This window comes from Acinonyx jubatus, chromosome A1 (genome assembly GCF_027475565.1).
Source record: "Acinonyx jubatus isolate Ajub_Pintada_27869175 chromosome A1, VMU_Ajub_asm_v1.0, whole genome shotgun sequence".
NCBI classification, from domain to species: Eukaryota; Metazoa; Chordata; class Mammalia; order Carnivora; family Felidae; genus Acinonyx; species Acinonyx jubatus.
Window position 1 is genome coordinate 77,744,806 of NC_069380.1, and position 19,475 is coordinate 77,764,280.

At 45.4% G+C, this 19,475-nt stretch overlaps 1 protein-coding gene across 3 annotated transcripts in view; it reads left to right on the plus strand.

The window, feature by feature from the left end:
- MYO16 (myosin XVI) overlaps positions 1–19,475 on the plus strand; it is a 605,690-nt gene that overhangs the window by 484,934 nt on the left and 101,281 nt on the right. For all 3 annotated transcript variants that reach the window (XM_027065214.2, XM_053217786.1, XM_027065212.2), the window contains exon 28: positions 19,200–19,302. In XM_027065214.2, coding sequence (XP_026921015.2) covers positions 19,200–19,302 — 103 coding nt within the window. The remainder of the gene's footprint in view (positions 1–19,199; positions 19,303–19,475) is intronic.

The following is a 19,475-nucleotide window of genomic DNA, read 5'->3' on the forward strand; positions in this document are numbered from 1 at the left end:
CTGCGATGTCTGATCCACACTTAATCCAACCCAATGCATCTTTTGCCTCAGATACTATAGCTTTCACCTATAGAAGTCCAATTTGGATTTTTCAAAAATCCTTCAATCTTTATCATATTTTGCCTTTCTTTTAGTATCTATTTGTCTACTAATTCCATTCTCTGCCATTTCTGGGCCAGTGTTGGTTGATTCATTTTTCTCTTTATTATAGATCGGATAGTTCTGCTTCTTTGCCTGCCTGGTAATTTTTTATTGAGTACCAGACATTATGCATGTTACTTTTTCAGGTGGTACGTATTTTTGTATTTCTACAAATATTTTTGAATCTGGTCTGGAAAATAATGAAATCGCTTGGAAACAGTTTTTTGTTTTGACAGTTTGCTCTCATGTTTTTCTAGGGGGGACCAGGCCAGTACATAGCCTAGGGCTCATTATTTCATACTAATTATGCAAAATAATTGACTTCTCTATTCAGTGCCTCATAAATTATGGGATTTTCACTCTGGCTGATGGGAACAGCCTTACTTCTTTTAATCTTTGCCCTGGGATGGTTCCCTCTCTTCCATTTGGATAAGTCTTTTATGGGACTTAGATAGTTTATTCACATGCATGTGTTAACAGTATTCTGTTGGAGACTTGAGTGGGACACTGAAGGTCTGTGGAATCTTCTCTTGGTGTAGCTTTCTCTTCTCAGACTATCTTCTCTGTGAACTCAAGCTACCTTGGCATACCTGATCTTCCCAGGCCATGTCCTCAATTCGAGGACATCATCAAGCTTCACTTGGGATCACTCTTTAAGCCACAGTCTGCAATCTTCCCTCATGAAGTAATCTGGGAGGCCTAAGGCTTACCTCCTTTGTTTCTTGTCTCTTAGGGATCACTACCTTTGCTGTGTGGTTCTCAGTGCTCTGAGAACCATTGCCTCACATGTGTTATCAGGTTTTAAGTTGTTTGTGGATGGAGGGTAAGACCAGGCACTATTCCCCTATCCAGATGTGAAAGCAGATATCTGTAAATTTGTTTTTTTTTGTATGTTGGGTTCCTACTAGATGGGAATTTTATCTATTAAGTTGTTCCTAGGCTATCTTGTGAGCAACTATAATCTATTCTTAAAACAGAGAACTTCCTGAAATAATGGTATTATTTGAAAACTTGTATTTTTTTAAAGATAATTTTGATAGTTTAGATAATGGCACACTTTTCTCCCTTGATTATTCAGATTATGTATACTAATTTTTTCTAAACAGACTTGTATCTCTGTATAAAAATTAACATAGAGCAGCTGGTATTTTATGAAATGATGATGCTAGACAAGAGTTTTGGATAGGAAGTGGAGGCGAATACTATATTTGTTTGAACGTGCATGGGATTTTAATTAAGCTAAAATTAAGCACGTTAGAAATTGTCCAGGAAGCTGATGACTTTCATTCTTATTCTTAGGGAATTCATAGGTTGGACGTTTCTATGACCAAAATGGTCAGAAATGCATATTTATGTATGGGATTCTGAACAGGCTTATGAACATTCTGCCCTCAATCCCATGCCAAAAAAATGCTTTGGCTCAAGAAAAAAGTGCCACCTGCCTTGCCCACAGTAGAATTTTAAGACTTAGCAGGAAATCTCCTGTTCTCTTATTGATAATATACTAGTGCTTTAACACAGTTAAACCCTGAGACTTCAACAAATTCTTAAGACATTCCAAAAATTAATAAGTAATGACAATAGGGGGATATGCTGTTTTAAAAGTACCTTTATCTCAGAAATCTTCACAGCAAGCATTACTTGCAAATATTGCTATAGCCATTTAATCAGACATTTATAAGAATCAGGCTCAAAAATTAAGATTTAAGCAAATATCTCTGGCCCTTACTACATTTTATTGCCATTCCATTCCATTTTATTTAGTCTACATTCTCTCCTGGGGATTGGCACACATTACTTATTTATTCAAGTATTTAATATTAAGAAAAGTTGCAATCATAAATAAAATTGAACTAAGTTAGATGTTATATTATGCATAGTATACTTTGTTACCCTCAAAAAGTTATTTTATTTCTTGCCCTAAATCTTGCTCAAGTGTTTCTAAAGCCCTGGAAGCTTGAAAGCTCAAAAAGTTGCTTATAAAACTTATGCGCTCGATTTAAGACTAAGCTCCTGCGGACTACCTGCAGCAGATCTGAGTTTGGGGATACAAAGATGAGTAAGTGTTGCCTAAGTTTAGAGTATCTCCCTGTTGAGTTGGGGGGATGGACTCCTCAGGGTGCTGTGGTGTGTCATCAGAGCCTGGAAGTAAAGCCCGTTGTCTCACCGGAGAGCAGTGATCCTAAGAAGTTTCTAGAAGAGTCTAGAAGACTCTTGAGTCTTGAGCAATGATTAGAAGTAAGCTTGTTGAAGGGGGTGATGGGGGAAACCTCAGACTTGGAATGAGACCTCAGGGTGAGATTGGGTAAAGTTAATATCAATAAAGGAAAGAGATGAGAAACATCATAAGGTGTATGAGGAAAGACATTCTTACTGCAGTAACGGAACAAGCCAAGAAAATGAGAGCAGAAAGAAAGCCAAGACCTGTGGATTTTAGGATCCAAAATGGGGCACTTATCCTGTAGCTAATAAGCATTAAGTGTTTAAAATCAGTAAAACAATGTGGTTTTATTTTCCTTTAAGCAAGATCAGGGGACAACAGACTATGGTTCAGAGACCAAACCCAATTAGCTGCTTGTTTATTAAATAGAGTGTCACTGGCATGGAGCACACCTGCTCATTTGCACCTTGTCCTTGGCCACTTCCATGTTACAAAGGCAGAGTTGAGTCATTATGATGCAGAATTTATGGCCAAGAAAGCCTAAAACATGTAGTATCTGGCTCTTTATAGAAAAAAACATTTGCTAACGGCTGAGCTAGATCTGTGAGCAGAGCATTTCTCAACCTTGACCCTTAATGCTCTGGGACAGATGATTTTCTGTTGGTGTGGTCTGACCTCTGCATTGTAGAATATCAGCAGCATACCTAGGGTCTACCCACCAGATTCTAGGAGCACCCCCATCCCCATCATGATGCCCCACAATGTCTCCAGACACTGCCAAGATGTTCCCCAGGAGGGAAAAATACTCCCCCCCCCCACCCCTGGTTAAGAACTACATTGAGCAGCTATGTGGGGGTTGGTTTTAAGTGAATGTGATCATAGCTGAAATCAAAACAGTGGAACACTGAATGGACGGGAAAGACAGATGTAAGAAACCAGATATTGTGAACACGAAGGTAGCATCCCTTAGTGACTATGAGCACGGGGCTTCAGACAGGGGAGGATTGGGGATGGCTTCTAGAGGTCTATCTTGGGTTACAGACTGGGTAACGGCGCCCGTAACTGAAGTAAGGAATAGCAGAGAAGCAGGTGTCAGAGGGAAGAGAATGTGGCTGGTTTGGATGTCGTGGGTTCAGGTACCGAGAGCTGATGGCTACTGAATATGTATATTTGAACGTCAGCAGCTTATAACCGGGGCTGTGGATTCAAACCAAAGAGCGCAGCGTCAGAAAAGCCACAGGAATATGAAGTCGATAGAAACTGGGACCAAAAGAGTTTCTGCAGAAGAGAGAGCCAGACATAAGGAGTACAGATTGTCCACTGTATCTCTAAATTAGGGACTGACTCACCGAGGGTGCTGGGGAGAAGAAAAATCCGTGTAGATCAAGGCATGTTGCTAATGAAGAACTTTTGAAAGATATAATGAGATGAGGGAAAAGAGGAAGAGAAGAGACTGCGGTCAAGAACTCCGTGCCCTCTGAAGAATGCTGTAAGGACAGTCAGCACTTAATGCTGGCCAGAAACATTTCCAAGAATAGCATAGGTGAGCAAGATACTTAGCTTAAATGTTTCACAAGGGCGGGTTTCTTGTAAACCCTGTGCCTGTGTGGACGTCTCGCCTGGGAGGTGGTGATTCGGGCAGCAGGAGTTTCCGAGGGCACCGTCATTACAGCAAATATTTGCATCAATCTGCGGAAGAAGTGGAGGGTCTGGGATTGAGTCCGTGAAGCTGAACCCTTCATCTTTTCCTGTCTCTAATAGAGACCCCTGCTGTCACGCAGGATATACCATTCTGAGCAGCATACGTGTTACCCGCTACCTGTCAACGTAGGCTTGAAGTTGGTCTGTTCTGTCACTTTCACTGAAGTTCACCTACTCGGCAGTCCTGGCTGTAGACGGTTTAAAATGGTTTCTTTGATGGATTGGCCACAGACTTTTAAAAAAATATCATTCAATATGCATGTTAGCATCTGAAGAAAAAGGAATCTCTAAAAAACTTTTTAAGCAATGAATAAGAGAAGAGAGTCCTGGGAGGGAAGAGCTGGCGGAACACAGGGGCCGGGGGGAAAGAAGGTCTGCATTGCAGATTCCTCCTCGCTCCTTGTGCACCTGCTCCTTGTGCTGCTGGAACCCACACAGCCACGCCTCCTCACCACCTCCAGGACAGCAGGCGACAAACCAGATAGTCACCTCCAGCTGCAGAGGGTGACCAGGCGCCAGATAGACAAAAGTGGTCAAACCCCTCAATATGTTAGAAATACAAGTAAGAAGTGGCTGGCTCTGGAATTCTGCACTTTATCTTGGTGACTCATAAAATCCACTGGGCGATAGTGTGGTCACTGGTTTTTATATGTTGGTAGAAGGGGATGGTCACCAGAAAGAAATATATCCCTGAGTGATCATTACAATAATAGTAAATATTTTAGAAAGTATTTAATTATCTTTGCCTTATAGATAAATATACTTATTTATGCATGAATGTTATAGGTTTAATTCTATTCCTATATAAAACAATATTTAAATAATCATTAAAATTCTACCTCATTTCTCTTTTCTTCTTCTTGTTCCTTTGTCTACTCACTCAACAACAGCTTGTTGAATGTTTTCAACATGCCAGGCACTGCAGGGTACTTTAGAGTGCATAGAACATTCTGTCTCAGAAGCCAGGGGCATAGAAAATGACAATGTGGAGCGATGTGATACAAGGGAATGCAGACAGTGTGTGGACCAGGCAGTATAAGTTTCCAGGGAAGGGATTCATCTGGAGTAGATGGCATTGAGCTGAGGTTTGAAGACCACTTAGAATGAACCAGAAGAAGAATCAAAGGGTCAGTTGTTCCCATAAGCATATGTGGAAGCACCACAATGAGGAAGAAGGGTGAGTTCAGTACAGTCTAGTGTGGCTGGACGGCTGGGAGGTGTTTAGACAAAGATAGAGTAAGAAAGGCATCATGAAGGACCCCGTAGTGTGAATGCTGAAGGTGGGAGGTCCCTAAAGGATGTTGGGCAAAACGGTGTGAAAACTTGAGTAGACAGGGCAAAGCAGGTGTCTCAGAGCACTGTTGATTACAGTAATTGAGAAAGAAGCGGTTGAGGCTTTACAGAGAGAATTTAAATGAGATGAAAGAGAGGGCATAAACATCAGAGATGTTTAGGATGTAACACAAGCAAGGCCAACAGCTCAGCAGACTCCGCAGACTCCTGGTGGCAAGTGGGGAGGGGGACACATGGTGGATCCCGTGGAGTTGGATCAGTGGGGAGTCTGCGGGAGGAGTGGGGTGTGGACCGCGTAAGGCTTCCGGAGTACTTGGGCGATCCATGTCGTGCCGCCTGGCAGGCAGTCCCACAGACTGGTTTGCAGCTCAGGAAAGTGACTTTTGTGTTTTACAGACGCACACATTTCAGATCATTAGTTCCTAAGTGCTGGTTACAGCCTTGAGTGTGTTTGAGATTGCTCGGGGAAGACTTTTCCAGGACAGCCAGAAGCGAGTGCTGAAAAACAGACCAACGGATCGGAGGAACTGGCTGTAAAGGGACACTGGGGTGTGGCCGGACCATGGGAGGGACACTCTGGTGGCAGGGCCACTGGGGAGGCCGTTTCAAGGAGGGAGAAGTCGGTGCTACAGAGCGATCAGGTTGTAATGAAAACAGAAAAGTGTGGAGGGAGGAATAGCCCGGAAATAGTTACTGGATTTGACATAGAAGATGTTAGCTATCTTGACACACGACGTTTCGATACAGTGATGTGTATGCGAATGGAACGTGAATTGCAGACATTGGAGAGTATGCGGGGATAAAGAGCTGACTTGGATTTGACTGTTGCTAGAACGCACACCCATCCCTGCCGATCCTTAACCCCCGGACGTATTGTGGTTAAGCATCATTTTTCAAAACGGCAAAATCATGACTATCCTACAAATATAAAGCATATCAGATTTTGTTGAGCTCCGTATGAAAAGAGGAAACTAATAAGATGTTAAAAACCAGTTCGAATGAAAATCTGGTTTACGGAGATCTATCTTCTCTACTGACAAATTTTGTCTGCACTGCCCAGGCAAACACCATTTGCATTGCTCTGGAGGGGAACCATCTGCATCGAGATCAGTTTCTCACGGCTTACGTCCTAGTCCGGCAGGGTTGTACAATAGCTTAGTTAAAAGCAATGAAATCACACCTCCGTAAAGTTAAGTGATTTCCAGGGGTCCAGTGGACAATGTCCAGCATCTTATTGAGACAATACCCAAAGGCAAGGCAATGTCTTATTCACCATTGCCTCCAGTATCAAGCAGAATGCTGTACAATGTGTCAATTTTTTTGTATTATTTTTTATTTACTTACTAATTTATAAGTTTTTATTTACTTTTGAGGAGGGGGTGTGTATATGCACACGCATGCATGTGCACAAGCGGGGGAGGGACAGAGAAAGAGGGAGAGAAAGAATCCCAAGCGGGCTCCGTGACATCTGGGAGGAGCCTGATGCAGGGCTTGAATTCATGAACGATGATATTATGACCTGAGCCAAAATCAAGAGTTAGACACTTAACCAACTGAGCCACCCAGTGTGTTCATTTTAATGGGTAATTATCAAAGGAAGTAATGTAAGAAGTAAAAACCGTACACACCAACACTTTTAAGTGTGTGCTATGTCAAAGGTGTGCGATATGTTAATGGATGTGAAGAGTCAGGGCATTTTGTGTGTTACCAATTCCCTTAGGGTTCTAGTTAATGCCAATTTTAATCATGTCTTTTTTATTTAAAACTTTAATTAGGAATATTAGTACCTATCAGTGAATGATAATAAACATGCATTATTAAGCTACCTCAAATATCATGCATCTTTTATCATTTGAACTTATCTAGTAAATAATTGCAAACTGACAATAAGTGACGATAAGTAATTACGATTTGATATGACAACTAGGTGCTTATTTAATTTTCCCTCAAAATATAAGTGTACTGGATCCTAATGCTTAGCGTTTTACCCCTCACTCTTACCAAAGCATCTCTGTTATTTTGTTTAAAAGTCACGTCAATTTAAAGTGTCTCACGGAAAAGAAAAAAAAATTCTGTTCCTTATTTTAAATTTATAATTTTGATCATATGCTCTTAAAACTGTATGCTTCTTGGGGCACCTGGGTGGCTCTGTCAGTTGAGCGTCCAACTTTGGCTCAGGTCATGATCTCACAGTTCGTGGGTTCGAGCCCTGCATCAGGCTCCATGCTGACAGCCCAGGCATTCTGTGTCTCCCTCTCTCTCTGTTCCTCCCCTGCTCACACTCTCTCTCTCTCTCAAAAATAAATAAACATAAAAAAATAAATTAAAAAATAAATAAAAATTAAAAAACTGTATGCTTCTAGCATTTCTTGGCTCAAGATGACTTAATTCAGTCAATTAATGTTAGAATTTATTACTGCTCATTTTTGATGACTCACCACAGGAATATCTGTTTTGGCTTTTATATAAGTATTGGTTGGCTGTATTTTAAAGTTAATACTGGGGCGCCTGGGTGGTGCAGTTGGTTAAGCGTCCGACTTCATCCAGGTCACAATCTCGCGGTCCAGGAGTTCGAGCCCCGCGTCAGGCTCTGGGCTGATGGCTCAGAGCCTGGAGCCTGTTTCCGATTCTGTGTCTCCCTCTCTCTCTGCCCCTCCCCCGTTCATGCTCTGTCTCTCTCTGTCCCAAAAAAATAAATAAACGTTGAAAAAAAAATTTTTTTTAAAAATTTAATACTTTCCATGCGGTATCAGCATACAATGGAATATTATTCAGCCTTAAAAGTGAAGGAAATTCTGCCATTTGTAACAACATGGATGAACCTGGAGGTTCATAGAAACACAAAAAGACAGATACTGTATGAGCTGACTTATATGTGGAATGCAAAATAAGTCAGATGCATAGAAGCAGGAGCAGAATGGGGGCTGCCTGGGGCTGAGGGTGTGAGGAATAGGGAGGTGAAGGTCAAAGGGTACAAAGTTTCAGTTCTATAAGATGAATAGGTCCCAGAGATCTACTGTACATCATTGTGCCCACAGATGACAACACTGTCTACTTAAAATTTTTCTAAGAGGATAGATCTTATATTATGTGTTCTTACCACAAATAAATAAACAAATAAAACCAAAGAGGGTGGGAGGAACTTTCAGAGGCAATGGGTATGTTTATGGCATTGATCGTGGGGATGAGTTCACAGGTTTTCCTTTATTTCCAAACTCATCCAGTTCAATATATTAAATACGTACAGCTTTTGTCAACCATACCTCAGCAAAGTGGTTTCTAAAAATATAACTATAGTTCACCCTTGAACATGCTCAGGGTGGGGGTTATAGGCCTGGAACCCCCCTGCGGTTGAAAATCAGAGTATAACTTTCAACTCCCCAAAAACATAACCACTAGGACCCTTCTGTTGACTGGAAGCCTTGCCGACAACATGAACAGTTGATTAACACGTATTTTGTATGTTACATGTATTATATACTATATTCTTAGGATGAAGTAAGCCAGAGAAAAGAAAATGTTATTTAAAAAACTGTAAGGAAGAGAACAAACATTTATGTGGTGTGTTGTAAAAAATCCACATAGAAGTGGATCCACTCAGTTCAAACCCATGTTGTTCTGGGTAATTGTGGTACTCTCTGAAATTAACAAACACAATTGGGTTCAGACACTGATCTCCAAATCATCATTCAAGCCTGTCACACGCTTTCAAAGCAGATATTTGAAAGAAAGTTTCATTACTATTGAAATAGTCAGATCTAGTTGCAGGACCAGACTGTTCCTGTGACGATCATACTACTTCTTCATGATCTGCTAACCAGTCATGACGACAATGACATTCTCCACAGCAGATTCATATGGTAGTAAGCACCTCAGTTCCATGTCCAAAATAGGCATAAACTTATTGAAATAATAAAACTGGCATCAGCTACTGATCTCCGTAAAATGTTTCAGCCATTCCCAAGGAAAAGAATTGCCTTCTGTTTCGTAGGGAGAGAAAACGCTGGAATAACAAACATTTCCAACAAATGACCTGCCTTGGTTTCGTGTCCCTACTCGGAAGCTAGGTGGTCCGACTGACCCTGGCGAATATTCAGTGAAGAAGCAAATTGCTTTAGAAATGGGATAATTTTACTTAAACCACATAGCTTGAAGAGGTCTCTCATTTAAAGGCTTGAACAACCAATGAACATCTGTTCTTTTCAGTTTAACTACACAAGCTGTTCTTGTACCTGATAAATACAAGCTCTGACTGAGCCAGTAAATTCTGCAAAGCCCAGAGGGGGAAAGACGCCAGCACATCAGTTTCAGTGTAGGCACTGGGGGCGCTCAGCCTTCTGGGCGTGTGTCACGAGAGCAGAAGCCGCAGGATCAGGTGGTTTGCCTGTGACCATTTATTTCAGCCCCTTTGCAACCTCAGTCCACCAGAAGGGCGCAGTCTTCAGGGTCCCCTGTGGTAGATGGCTCTGGAGTGCTGTGCGTGCCCGGATGGGGCTTGTGTGCAGGAAAATCCCAAGGGCTGTATCCGAAGCGAGTACAAACCTGGCTAAGGTAAATGTCACCGGCTGCGACGGCTGCGGGGGGAAAAAGAACGTGGTGTATGTTTCACACCAGGCCACTTCTAATGTACTGTTTCCCTTTCATCTGTTTATTGAACACACAGAACGTTGTTACATCGCACAATTAAAATGAAACAGTGAGACTGGCTTTAAGTAAGAGAACTTGAGAGTATTGTCATGGAAATTCTTAGCAGATGCTCTGAATTCATTTTTTTTATCTGCCTAGCAGCACTGGCGAATCCCAGGAGCTAAGGTCGAGTTTAGCATTCTTTTTTATTACTCACCTCCATATTGTCTGGAGGGGAGAGCCCCCTGGCTTGATTACAGGGCATAAATGAGTGCCCTGGGATAAGGCCACGTCTCTGGGAGGGCGGTCTGCTTTGGCATGGGATGCTTTCCAGGACGAGGTGACAGTAGAAGTGGATGGGTCTTGCCGTGATCATTCACAGTCACCACCTTTGCCCCGCCGGCCAGCAATGCATCACACTAGTTCACACAGCAGCAGGTGTGGCAAAAACAAAAACCAAAAAACAAAAAACAAAAACACCTTTGGTAGAACTCACAGCCTGAGAGCTGCAGTCAGCTTGGGGACTTGGGGGTGAAGGGGGGGCTCCATGGAAGCCTCTGGGCTGGTCCAGTAAACACTCAGGAATCCAGGACTCCCTCCCTCCTCCATGCTGCCCCCTCCCTCTTCCCAGGGTCTCTACCAGCAGTGGTGTAGAAGCCAGACGTTGCGTGTGAATTTGTGGTGCTGTGTTTTAGGATTGTGACAGATAAGTGCCTCATCGTCATGGATGTGATGACATGAAAATAATAACATAATCGTGTTGTTAAAATAATAGTAACGGAAGCAACAGCCACCTGCGCAGTGAGTCTTGGAATTGAAGGGACTATAGCCTAAAGTCTTGCTTTTCCACATCGTGTCCCATTAAAACTCCTCATTTATACATTATCCTGTACGATGGTCACCTTTGACCTTTCAAGCTCAGAAACAAAAGGGGCATGTGTTTGCTTTTATCTCATCTCCCACAGAAACTTCGTGGAAGCCAGATTAGCCCTTAGCTCTGCTATAAACGAACTCTGAAGGTGTCCCGCAGCCTCTTTAAATGTCACCCTGGGGTTGTTGTGAGAATTCAGTGTTGGCGTGCAGTAACCTGTCATCACACCGGGAATTTATAGGCACTTTGTTAATCTCCCTGCCTCCCTCCCTCCGTCTCTCCCTCCCTCCCCGCTGCTCCATCTCCAATCCTGGAGAACCAGGCATGGGAGGGAGGAGTGCCCCTAATCCTGCCAGCCAGAGCCGGGGTGGGTGTGGGGTGACGTCTGGGGGCAGCTCCTCCCATAGCCTCCCCACTCTTCCCAAGGACTTCATTCCTGGGGACTCTTGAGCTTGGAAGCACATGGGGATGTGAAATGCCACCATGCCTTTGAATGGTGTGCCCATGTTTGTAAAGGTGACAGTGGCCTCTTCACCATAATTTGGAAAGAAAAGGGAAGTCAGTCTTGACCAGTGGCATCAACAGGAGGCCCGGGATTGTCGTAGTGTCTTTTTCTCTTCATCAAGTCATATGCAGATCATGATGCGCACTGATAAGCCCAGAGTGGACCCCGGTAGATGTAAAAATAAGCTCAAGTCCAAATGCCCGGCCTGCACAATCCAAGAGACCCAAAAGCTGTTGCCAAGCACAACTACTGCCCCCTTCCTGTCCTTCTGGTAAATATACAGGAAGAGCCGTGGGTACTGAGGGGTGGAGATAGGTGATGGACGCACTGGGGCGCAGATCAGGCAGAGGGCACAGCAAGTGCAGAGAAATGTGGGAGGACCGGAAGAGGTGTGTAAGCCTTGACGCAAAGGCCCCGTGAGGAGCTGGGAGAAGACAGAGTGACGGGCAGGTGCACGTGATAAAGGATCCGTTGGGGCTGCTGAGCAGGGCCCTTGCTGTACAGTCGTGTGAGCACAGGACAGACAGCTCAGGACGGACAGTGCAGGGGGGTGGGCAGAGCCTGGACAAGCCTGCGATGGGAGATAGGGCTATTAGACCCCAAGTCACGGGAAGGTGAGACAGAATGTGCACGCTTAGGGAGCACCATACGTTTTTGTGTGAACGACGATTTTTAACAACTTTATCTATTTGCTTTCATGTGTTTTAGAGAGAGAGAGAAAAAAAAAAGTGCTCCTCTTTGGTTGAAAAGCACCTCTGCAAACCCAGTCCCGGTCTGTCTCATTTTGCTCTCTGGTCCGCTCCCCCCACGCTGAGATAGATTTTATTTCTCCCCCAAGCCCGTTGCTAGGCAGCTGTTACACTCAACCCACCACTCAGCATTCTGAATGCTGGAAATTAGCCCCAAATAGCTAGAAAATCACCCCTCCGCACCTGCACTGTGTTTGCTGTGAGAGCATGCATATGGAGAACAAAATGAACGGTCCCAGCAAGTGCGGGGAACAAGCAAAATGCATCCCTACGTAGCCACAGACAGAGCCACGCGTCTGGAGCACCTGCTAGGTGGAGTGCACTGTGGGGAAACATCAAGGGAGTGGTTCTAGAAGAAACCGCAACCTCGTCCCATCAGAGCTAAAAATGAATGACCAAAATGATCTGGAGCAAAACAGCCGGACCCCAAAATAAGCATGAATAGGATGCAGGCTTTGTATATTTCTGTAAATGTTGCTTACGAGCTCTGTTGTTCTCCCTTGCCCCCTGAGAAACAAAACGCCCAAGAAACTTCGCTTGGTTCTATTTCACCCTCAAGTTACTGACCTTTTGTTCTATTTTCGCTGCGAACCAGCACTTGTGTCCCCCCCCCCCCCCCGCCATCTGCTCATGTCTGGTACCGTCTCAGTCTTCTTCCGTGTCTCTGGCAGGGCCCCGGATTCCCCGGTCACCCACCCACACGCTTTCTCAGTGTTGACATGCTTTAACATTTACACTCTGACCGCAGTTCCAACTCTGCCTTCCCTGGGCTCCTCTGAAATTACTCGGCCCCAGCCTTGCTTCCTGCCCCTCCCCTCCCTCCTCTGCCCTTGCCAGCTGCCTCTTTCTACCAACCTCCACGCCAGGGCTCCCAAAACACCCCGTTCCTCTCTGTGTGGATTATCCAGCCCATTCTTGAGGGATGAGGTTAATGGTGCTCCCCAAACGTTATTTTGTTGTTCCTGATTAAGTTAGTAAAATATGTCCATTAGTAGAAAATTTCATGAGGTCTTGAAATAAGAAAACCACATCTTTTCTGATATATAATTTTGGCCCCAAACATCATGCTTTATATTGGAGCATAGGCAGTAATATGAGAACATTGCTTTGCCCGTCTTGTTAACCTATGCATTTCTTGGCAGAGTATCTTGTTCATAATAGGTGCTCAATAAGTATTTGCTGAATAGAATTAAATATTTGGGGACTGAAACTTTCACAACAGAATTGTGTTTGGCAATGACGAGATGAAGTCGATATAAAGCAGACAATCAGTTTCAGAGAAATTGCACCTGAGGTGTTTGTTTGTTTGTTTGTTAAGCATTAGCTTTGATACACATACTTTGTATTTTCCTGAGGAAACAGTTCTAGGATTTCATGGTACCTTTCCTAAAGTAGTCAATTGAGAGTCACTACTTGGTTTAACCTGACCTCTGTGATCACTCTATAAGCTCTCTTTTGTCACCAGGTTCACAAGACATAGGATGTGAAAGTTCTCCTTAAATGGGGAAGGAACAATCACTTTGGAAAAGACAAGTAGATACCTCATTCCTGAGGGTTTGCTGTATGCCTCTAATTAGTTGGCTCTTGTCTGCCTCTCTGACTTCAGGGTATCCCTATTAGAATATAGAGACCCCCCAGTGAATACAACCTACTAGGTGGTTCTTGCCGACGATTTTGGCAGGCATCGTGATGCCTGGTATTATTTCGGTGTCACCCTGTGTCTGATGGTGCGAGTGTGTTGGGAGCCTCTTGTACTCGAATCCTTGAAGTAGAGAAAGTACTCAATGAATAGTGTGCAAGTTGGAGAACTGTTCGGTCACTGTGATAGAACTTGCCGTGAAACGCCACACTTGAATATTGACCATTCAAGCTATGGGCTGACTAGAAGAAGGGACATCGAAGGTCAGCAGTCATGTTCCTGAGGCAAACGCAGCATTGAACACAGCTTTCGGCTGCAGGCACACGGGCACAGGAGCACTCAGCACTGTGACGACCGTCGACTAGATGGTCAGCACCGTCCCCACCAGTCAGGCAGAGGGTTGGGACACATGAAACTGACAACAGCTGAACAACTGGCAGCCGGGAGGCAGTGGTCGTGTTTCGGGGTGTTGACTGAGGTTTGGTCCCCCCATCCTTCGTTCCAGAAGAATGCTTCTTGTGGCCCCCCTCGGGTGTGCTGACCAGCTCCTTCCTGTTTGTGCTATGTTGGACAGACAGCTACTCTTGTCCGCCTGCTCCCCCGCTGTGGATGTCAGTTTCCTCCCCGAGTCTGGGTGGTCCGCTCCTCCCTTTGCACCCACGTCCATCCATCAGGAACCCCTCCCACGTCCCCCCACCCTAGACAGGGCTCACCCACTTCCTCCCACGTATGCTGCTTCCCTCCCGGGCTGTGAGAAGAGTCTCTAATTAGTCTCCCTGGCTCCCCCCCACCCCCGCCAGGCCAGCAGCTTCAGTGACTCTTCTGGCGTCAAATGGCAGGACCCATGTGCCCAAACTGCAGCTCCCCAGGGCTCTCAGAGTCCAAGCTAGAGTCCCCTACATGGTCGCATCCTCGCCTCTGTGAGCCTGTCTCCTGCACCTTTCCTCTATATGCTCTGCCCCAGCCACGTTCACTGCCCTGGTGTTCCTTGAACAGACACATGCATGACCCCGTTTGGTGCATCTGGGTTTGCTGCTCTGTCCCTTAACTTGGATTCCTCTTCCCCAGAGAGCTCCCCAGCTCACCGTCAGGTACTTGCTCTCCGCGAAGCCTTTTCTGCCCCATTTTTCTCCATCTCTCTCATCATATCGGCCATCCTTCCTCATGTATGTTTCTGTTCTCTCTTTCTCAGGAAATGTTGAGAATTTTCATCTGATTTGCCCCCTGCTGCGTTCCATGTCCAAATTTTGTATTCAGTCAATACTGCTGTTAGTATTGGTTGATTGACTGAATGAGCCCGAATGAATGAGCCCTGGGGCTTGGACTCTGGGCTAGAATTAGATCCCTGTCATTCACCTCAACCTGAACCAGGAAGGACGAGACAAGAGTGGGTCGTTTAGAAGACTGGACATTGGCCTCTTAGAGCCAACTGATTACCTTGGACCCAGGAAAGGTGCCAGCCTGAATACAGAGATCTTCAGTGGGTCGAGGTGACCTTGCCTGGGACCACAGAGGCAGAGGAGGGTTTAGGGAATGGAAGTCCCAGCTCCATCACACCTGTGCTCAGGACTCATGCTCTGTCCCCAGGCTCATTATTACCACTTGGTCTCAGGTTGAAGTTTCTGTGAGATAGACCAGTGAGTGACACCACCTATAGATGACGCTCAACATTCCAAAAGACAAGATGTTTTTAATTACACTAAAATAGAGTACCTCGCCGTGTCTGAGATGACGTCTTTGTCTTTTCAGTCGAAATGTCAGAATTATACCATTTTAGGTGTCAAAAGAACAATAGAAAAGGATGGGAGAAAAAGCACCCAGTGTAAGATCTTTGTTCTGACTTGTTAATACTGTATTCAGATACTTGAATTATGTCAATTCAGTTCTCAGCGATAATTAGCAGAGCTCCAGAATGAGACAATTGTAAGGGAATAAAAAGATAATTTGAGTGATTTCATTTCATTGTGTGACTCTGGCTAAATGGTAGGGACGTGCTGGCTTTCCTGAGTGCTTGAATGGGTCTGTATTTCATTATGAGCTCGAGTTTACCATCAAAGAGGCCCAGTCACCCAAAGGTCAGAGGAACGAGAGTTGTCGTCTCTGGGTGTGCAGTGTGTTGTTGCTATGCCGGGGTCCATCTTTTCTGTCTCTCGTGCTCCAAGTTTCCACCCTAGAGCCCTCTGGGGCTGGGGCTTGTAAGTCCCTGCCGAAAGTGTGGCAGTGGCAGCAAAGGGACTGCTCTGGAGTCGTGCTGCCCTGGGTTCAGATCCCCGCTCAGCCATGGTTACCACCTCTGTCAGTGTCCTGGGGCTGTCGTGACAAAGTTCCACAAACCGGGTGGCTTAAAGCAGCAGAAATCCATTCTCTCGCTGTTCCTGAGGCCAGGAAGTCTCACATTAAGGTGTCAGCAGGGCAATGCCCTTCTGAGACTTTGAGTGGAATCCTTCCTGGCCTCTTTCCAGCTGCCGGTACGGTCGGCAACCCTTGGCGCTCGTGGCTTGTAGCCACATCCCCTCAACCTACGCCCCCTCGTCACACGGCCTTCTCCTTGCCTATCCCTGTCTTCACGTGGCATCCTCCTCTGTCTATCAGGACACCGGCCATATTGGATCCTGGCCCACCTTAACGACCTCATCCTAACCGTGTGACATCTGCAAAGACTCTATTTTCTTTTTATTATTTTTTTTTAATTTTTAATATTTATTTTTGAGAGAGAGGGAGAGAGAGAGAGAGAGAGAGACAGAGACAGAGACAGAGTGTGAACCGGGGAGGAACAGAGAGAGAGAGGGAGACACAGAATCTGAAGCAGGCTCCAGGCTCTGAGCTGTCAGCACAGAGCCTGATGCGGGGCTTAAACTCATGAACTGTGAGATGGTGACCTGAGCCAAAGTCTGACGCTTAACCGACTGAGCCACCCAGGCGCCCCACAAAGACTCTATTTTCAAATAAAGTCACATCACCTTTTGGGGGGACGCAGTTCAACCCATAAGATCATCTGTGTGAACCCAGGGGAGTGACTGGATTTCTGTGATCGTAGGCTTTCTCAGTGTCAAAAGATGACCATGCAGGCCTCCTGCCTCTGTGGGGAGTAAGAGTGGCAACATACGAAAAGCCCCCTGCTCTCTTTCCATGCAGGAGAAATGTCCCTTGCCACCCCCCATCCCCCAGCCCATGTTTTTGACCCCTCATCATTATTTGTGCTTGGTGCATACAAAGGCAATTTAACAGACACGAGGGAATGCACAAAGATGGCCCATCCCCTGGGGAAGCTCGCACACTTTGAAGACACAACACACAGGGATTAGACTGAAGCTTTTTATTTATTTGTTTATTTTAAGGTTTTTTACTGTTTATCTTAGAGAGAGACAGAGCATGAGCAGGGGAGGGGCAGAGAGAGGGGGAGGCGCAGAATCCGAAGCAGGCTCCAGGCTCTGAGCTGTCCGCACAGAGCCCGACGCGGGGCTCGAACCCACGGACCGTGAGACCATGACCTGAGCTGAAGCCGGACGCTTCCCTGACTGAGCCACCCGGGCACCCCTAGACTGATGCTTTAAATGCAGTATAGAATTTCTGCCGCGTCCTGAAAACACACGCAGGCAGACCCAAGAGGGGGGATTACCGGTGAGATGGCTGCCCAAGGGTCTCCTAGCAACTCCCTGCAGAGTTAGAACCCGAGGCTGTGTGTCGTCCCCCCTCCAGTTTGTCTCCTGTTCAGACACACTGTGTGGGTCATCATCTGTCGCTTTTGACCCGTTCAGACTTGATGCGACGTAACCCGTGTTTGCTCACTGCTGTGCAGACGACATACCCCGGCACGTGGGGAGATGGCCACCCCTTTTAGAGGGTCTCCCCCGCTACCTGCCTCACGCGTGACTGCCAATCCCGGCCCTCCCCACACATACCTCATTTTACCCGTTTTCTCTGTTCTGTTCTACCCTGGAGGTACCTTGTCTCTTCTGCAGCAACCACACTATGACCAGTAAAAGAAAAACAAAACAAAGCAAAAATGGTCGACTTCTTCCACAGACCATTTCAGTGCATGCAGTGGGATCAAAATGATGTGCGAGATTTTTCATATCCTTGCCTCTGGCACTACGATTTTTACATTCCGCCTCTGTTACCCGCTATTTTTGCACCCTCCTGCACCGTGAGTTTGATGCACGAGCAAAAATCTGTATTACGAGAAGGAAGGGTTGTTGCTGATGTTGATGTATTTATTTTGTCTGACGCATGGCTACCACCCAGGGCAACCAGTATAACTCCGTTTTCAGTGACAGTGCTAAGGATGTAAGAAAGGCAATAAACGTCTGCTACCAAAAAATCCAAACTAGGTATGGTTTCTCAGTGTGCGTTCCACACGAGCGAGCCCCGCCGTGACTGCAGCATTGCCCCTGTGATGCAGGGAACCTCCCTGCTCTGCAGCACCTGCAGATGGAAAGACGTGTGGGCCCCTCTGGTGTGGTGTCGGGGGTGGGGGGTGTGTGGGGGGCACGCCTCTCAGAGCTTGCTCGAGGGAGCCCGGTGGATACAGACCCGGAGGCAAGGCACTTCCTTCCTCCGTTGCTCTAAGGAAACAAAGAACTCATTTTAGAAGTTGCCAGATTTGCTGCAACCAACTTTGATGGAAAGCTAAGATATTTTGCAGGAAGTAACAGGGAACTTCCGTGATTTACCTCTTGGCATTAAGTTCCCAGAGCAGCTCGACACGGGAATGGTAAACCCACGCAAATCCTTGCCTATTTCTTCCTCCTCTTCCTCCCCTTCCTTCTTCCCTTAATACAGTTTTACTTACACATCAGGTTAGATACCCTGCATGCAACGGAAATTTCATATAGATTTTTTAAGTGGCTTATGTAATTTTGAAAGGCATTTTAAAAAAATCCATAGAAAAGCATTATGTTGCCATGGATTTCGGCTAGGGAATGACAGCCAGTGATTCAGAGGAAGCTGCAAATAAATAAATAAGTAAATAAGTAAATAAATAAATATCCTTCTAGAAGATGGAAAGTGCTCGATATGTAGTAAGTGGGGAAAGAGCTTCTCTACCTCTCGCTGAGATAAAACTTCTGGAGGTTTTGATATTCCTTTCTTACGGATTCCAACTACATCTAGATTCGCTTTCAAATGGGGATAAAGAATTCTGAGATTTCTTAAAAGGTATGTTTTTAAGAGCATTCTAACTATTTCAGTGACAACCATTCATTTCCTCTCTCTCCAATTTTCTCTTGTTAAGTGGTTTTCATCCACCCTTGATCATAGTGTTGAGCACACATTAAAGGATTGAAATACATATTTGGCTCATTTTAAAACTCATTCTCCACGCAACAGATGAGGGTTATTTCACGGTTGTACAGTGTTACGTGCACGGCGGACGGAGATTTGGGGACTCGTAGGGTAAAGTAAGAACTGGGGAGAATTTAAGAAACAGTGTGACAAAGACAATCCCGTTGAACAGAAGCACTTGCTTGACGAACTCAGTCATGGCTCTCAGTGTTCCCGCTGCTTTTTCACAGGTACAAGCCATTGGCCGACACGCTCCCGGTCGAGAAGAAACAGCTGTCTGCCGAGGAGAAATGTCGCCTTGTTCTCCAACAGTGTAAATTGCAAGGCTGGCAGGTTAGTGACCAGCAAGCTACTAACGTCGCAGTTCAGGACTTTTAAATAAGTGAGCTGAGTCATTGTGGGAGCCACCGGTCTCAGTGGCATGAACTCTGATGTGTTTGGCAAGAGGGGACACTAAGCGTCTTCCCTGGAAACACATCACTCACTCTTTCTGATTTACTGGTGTC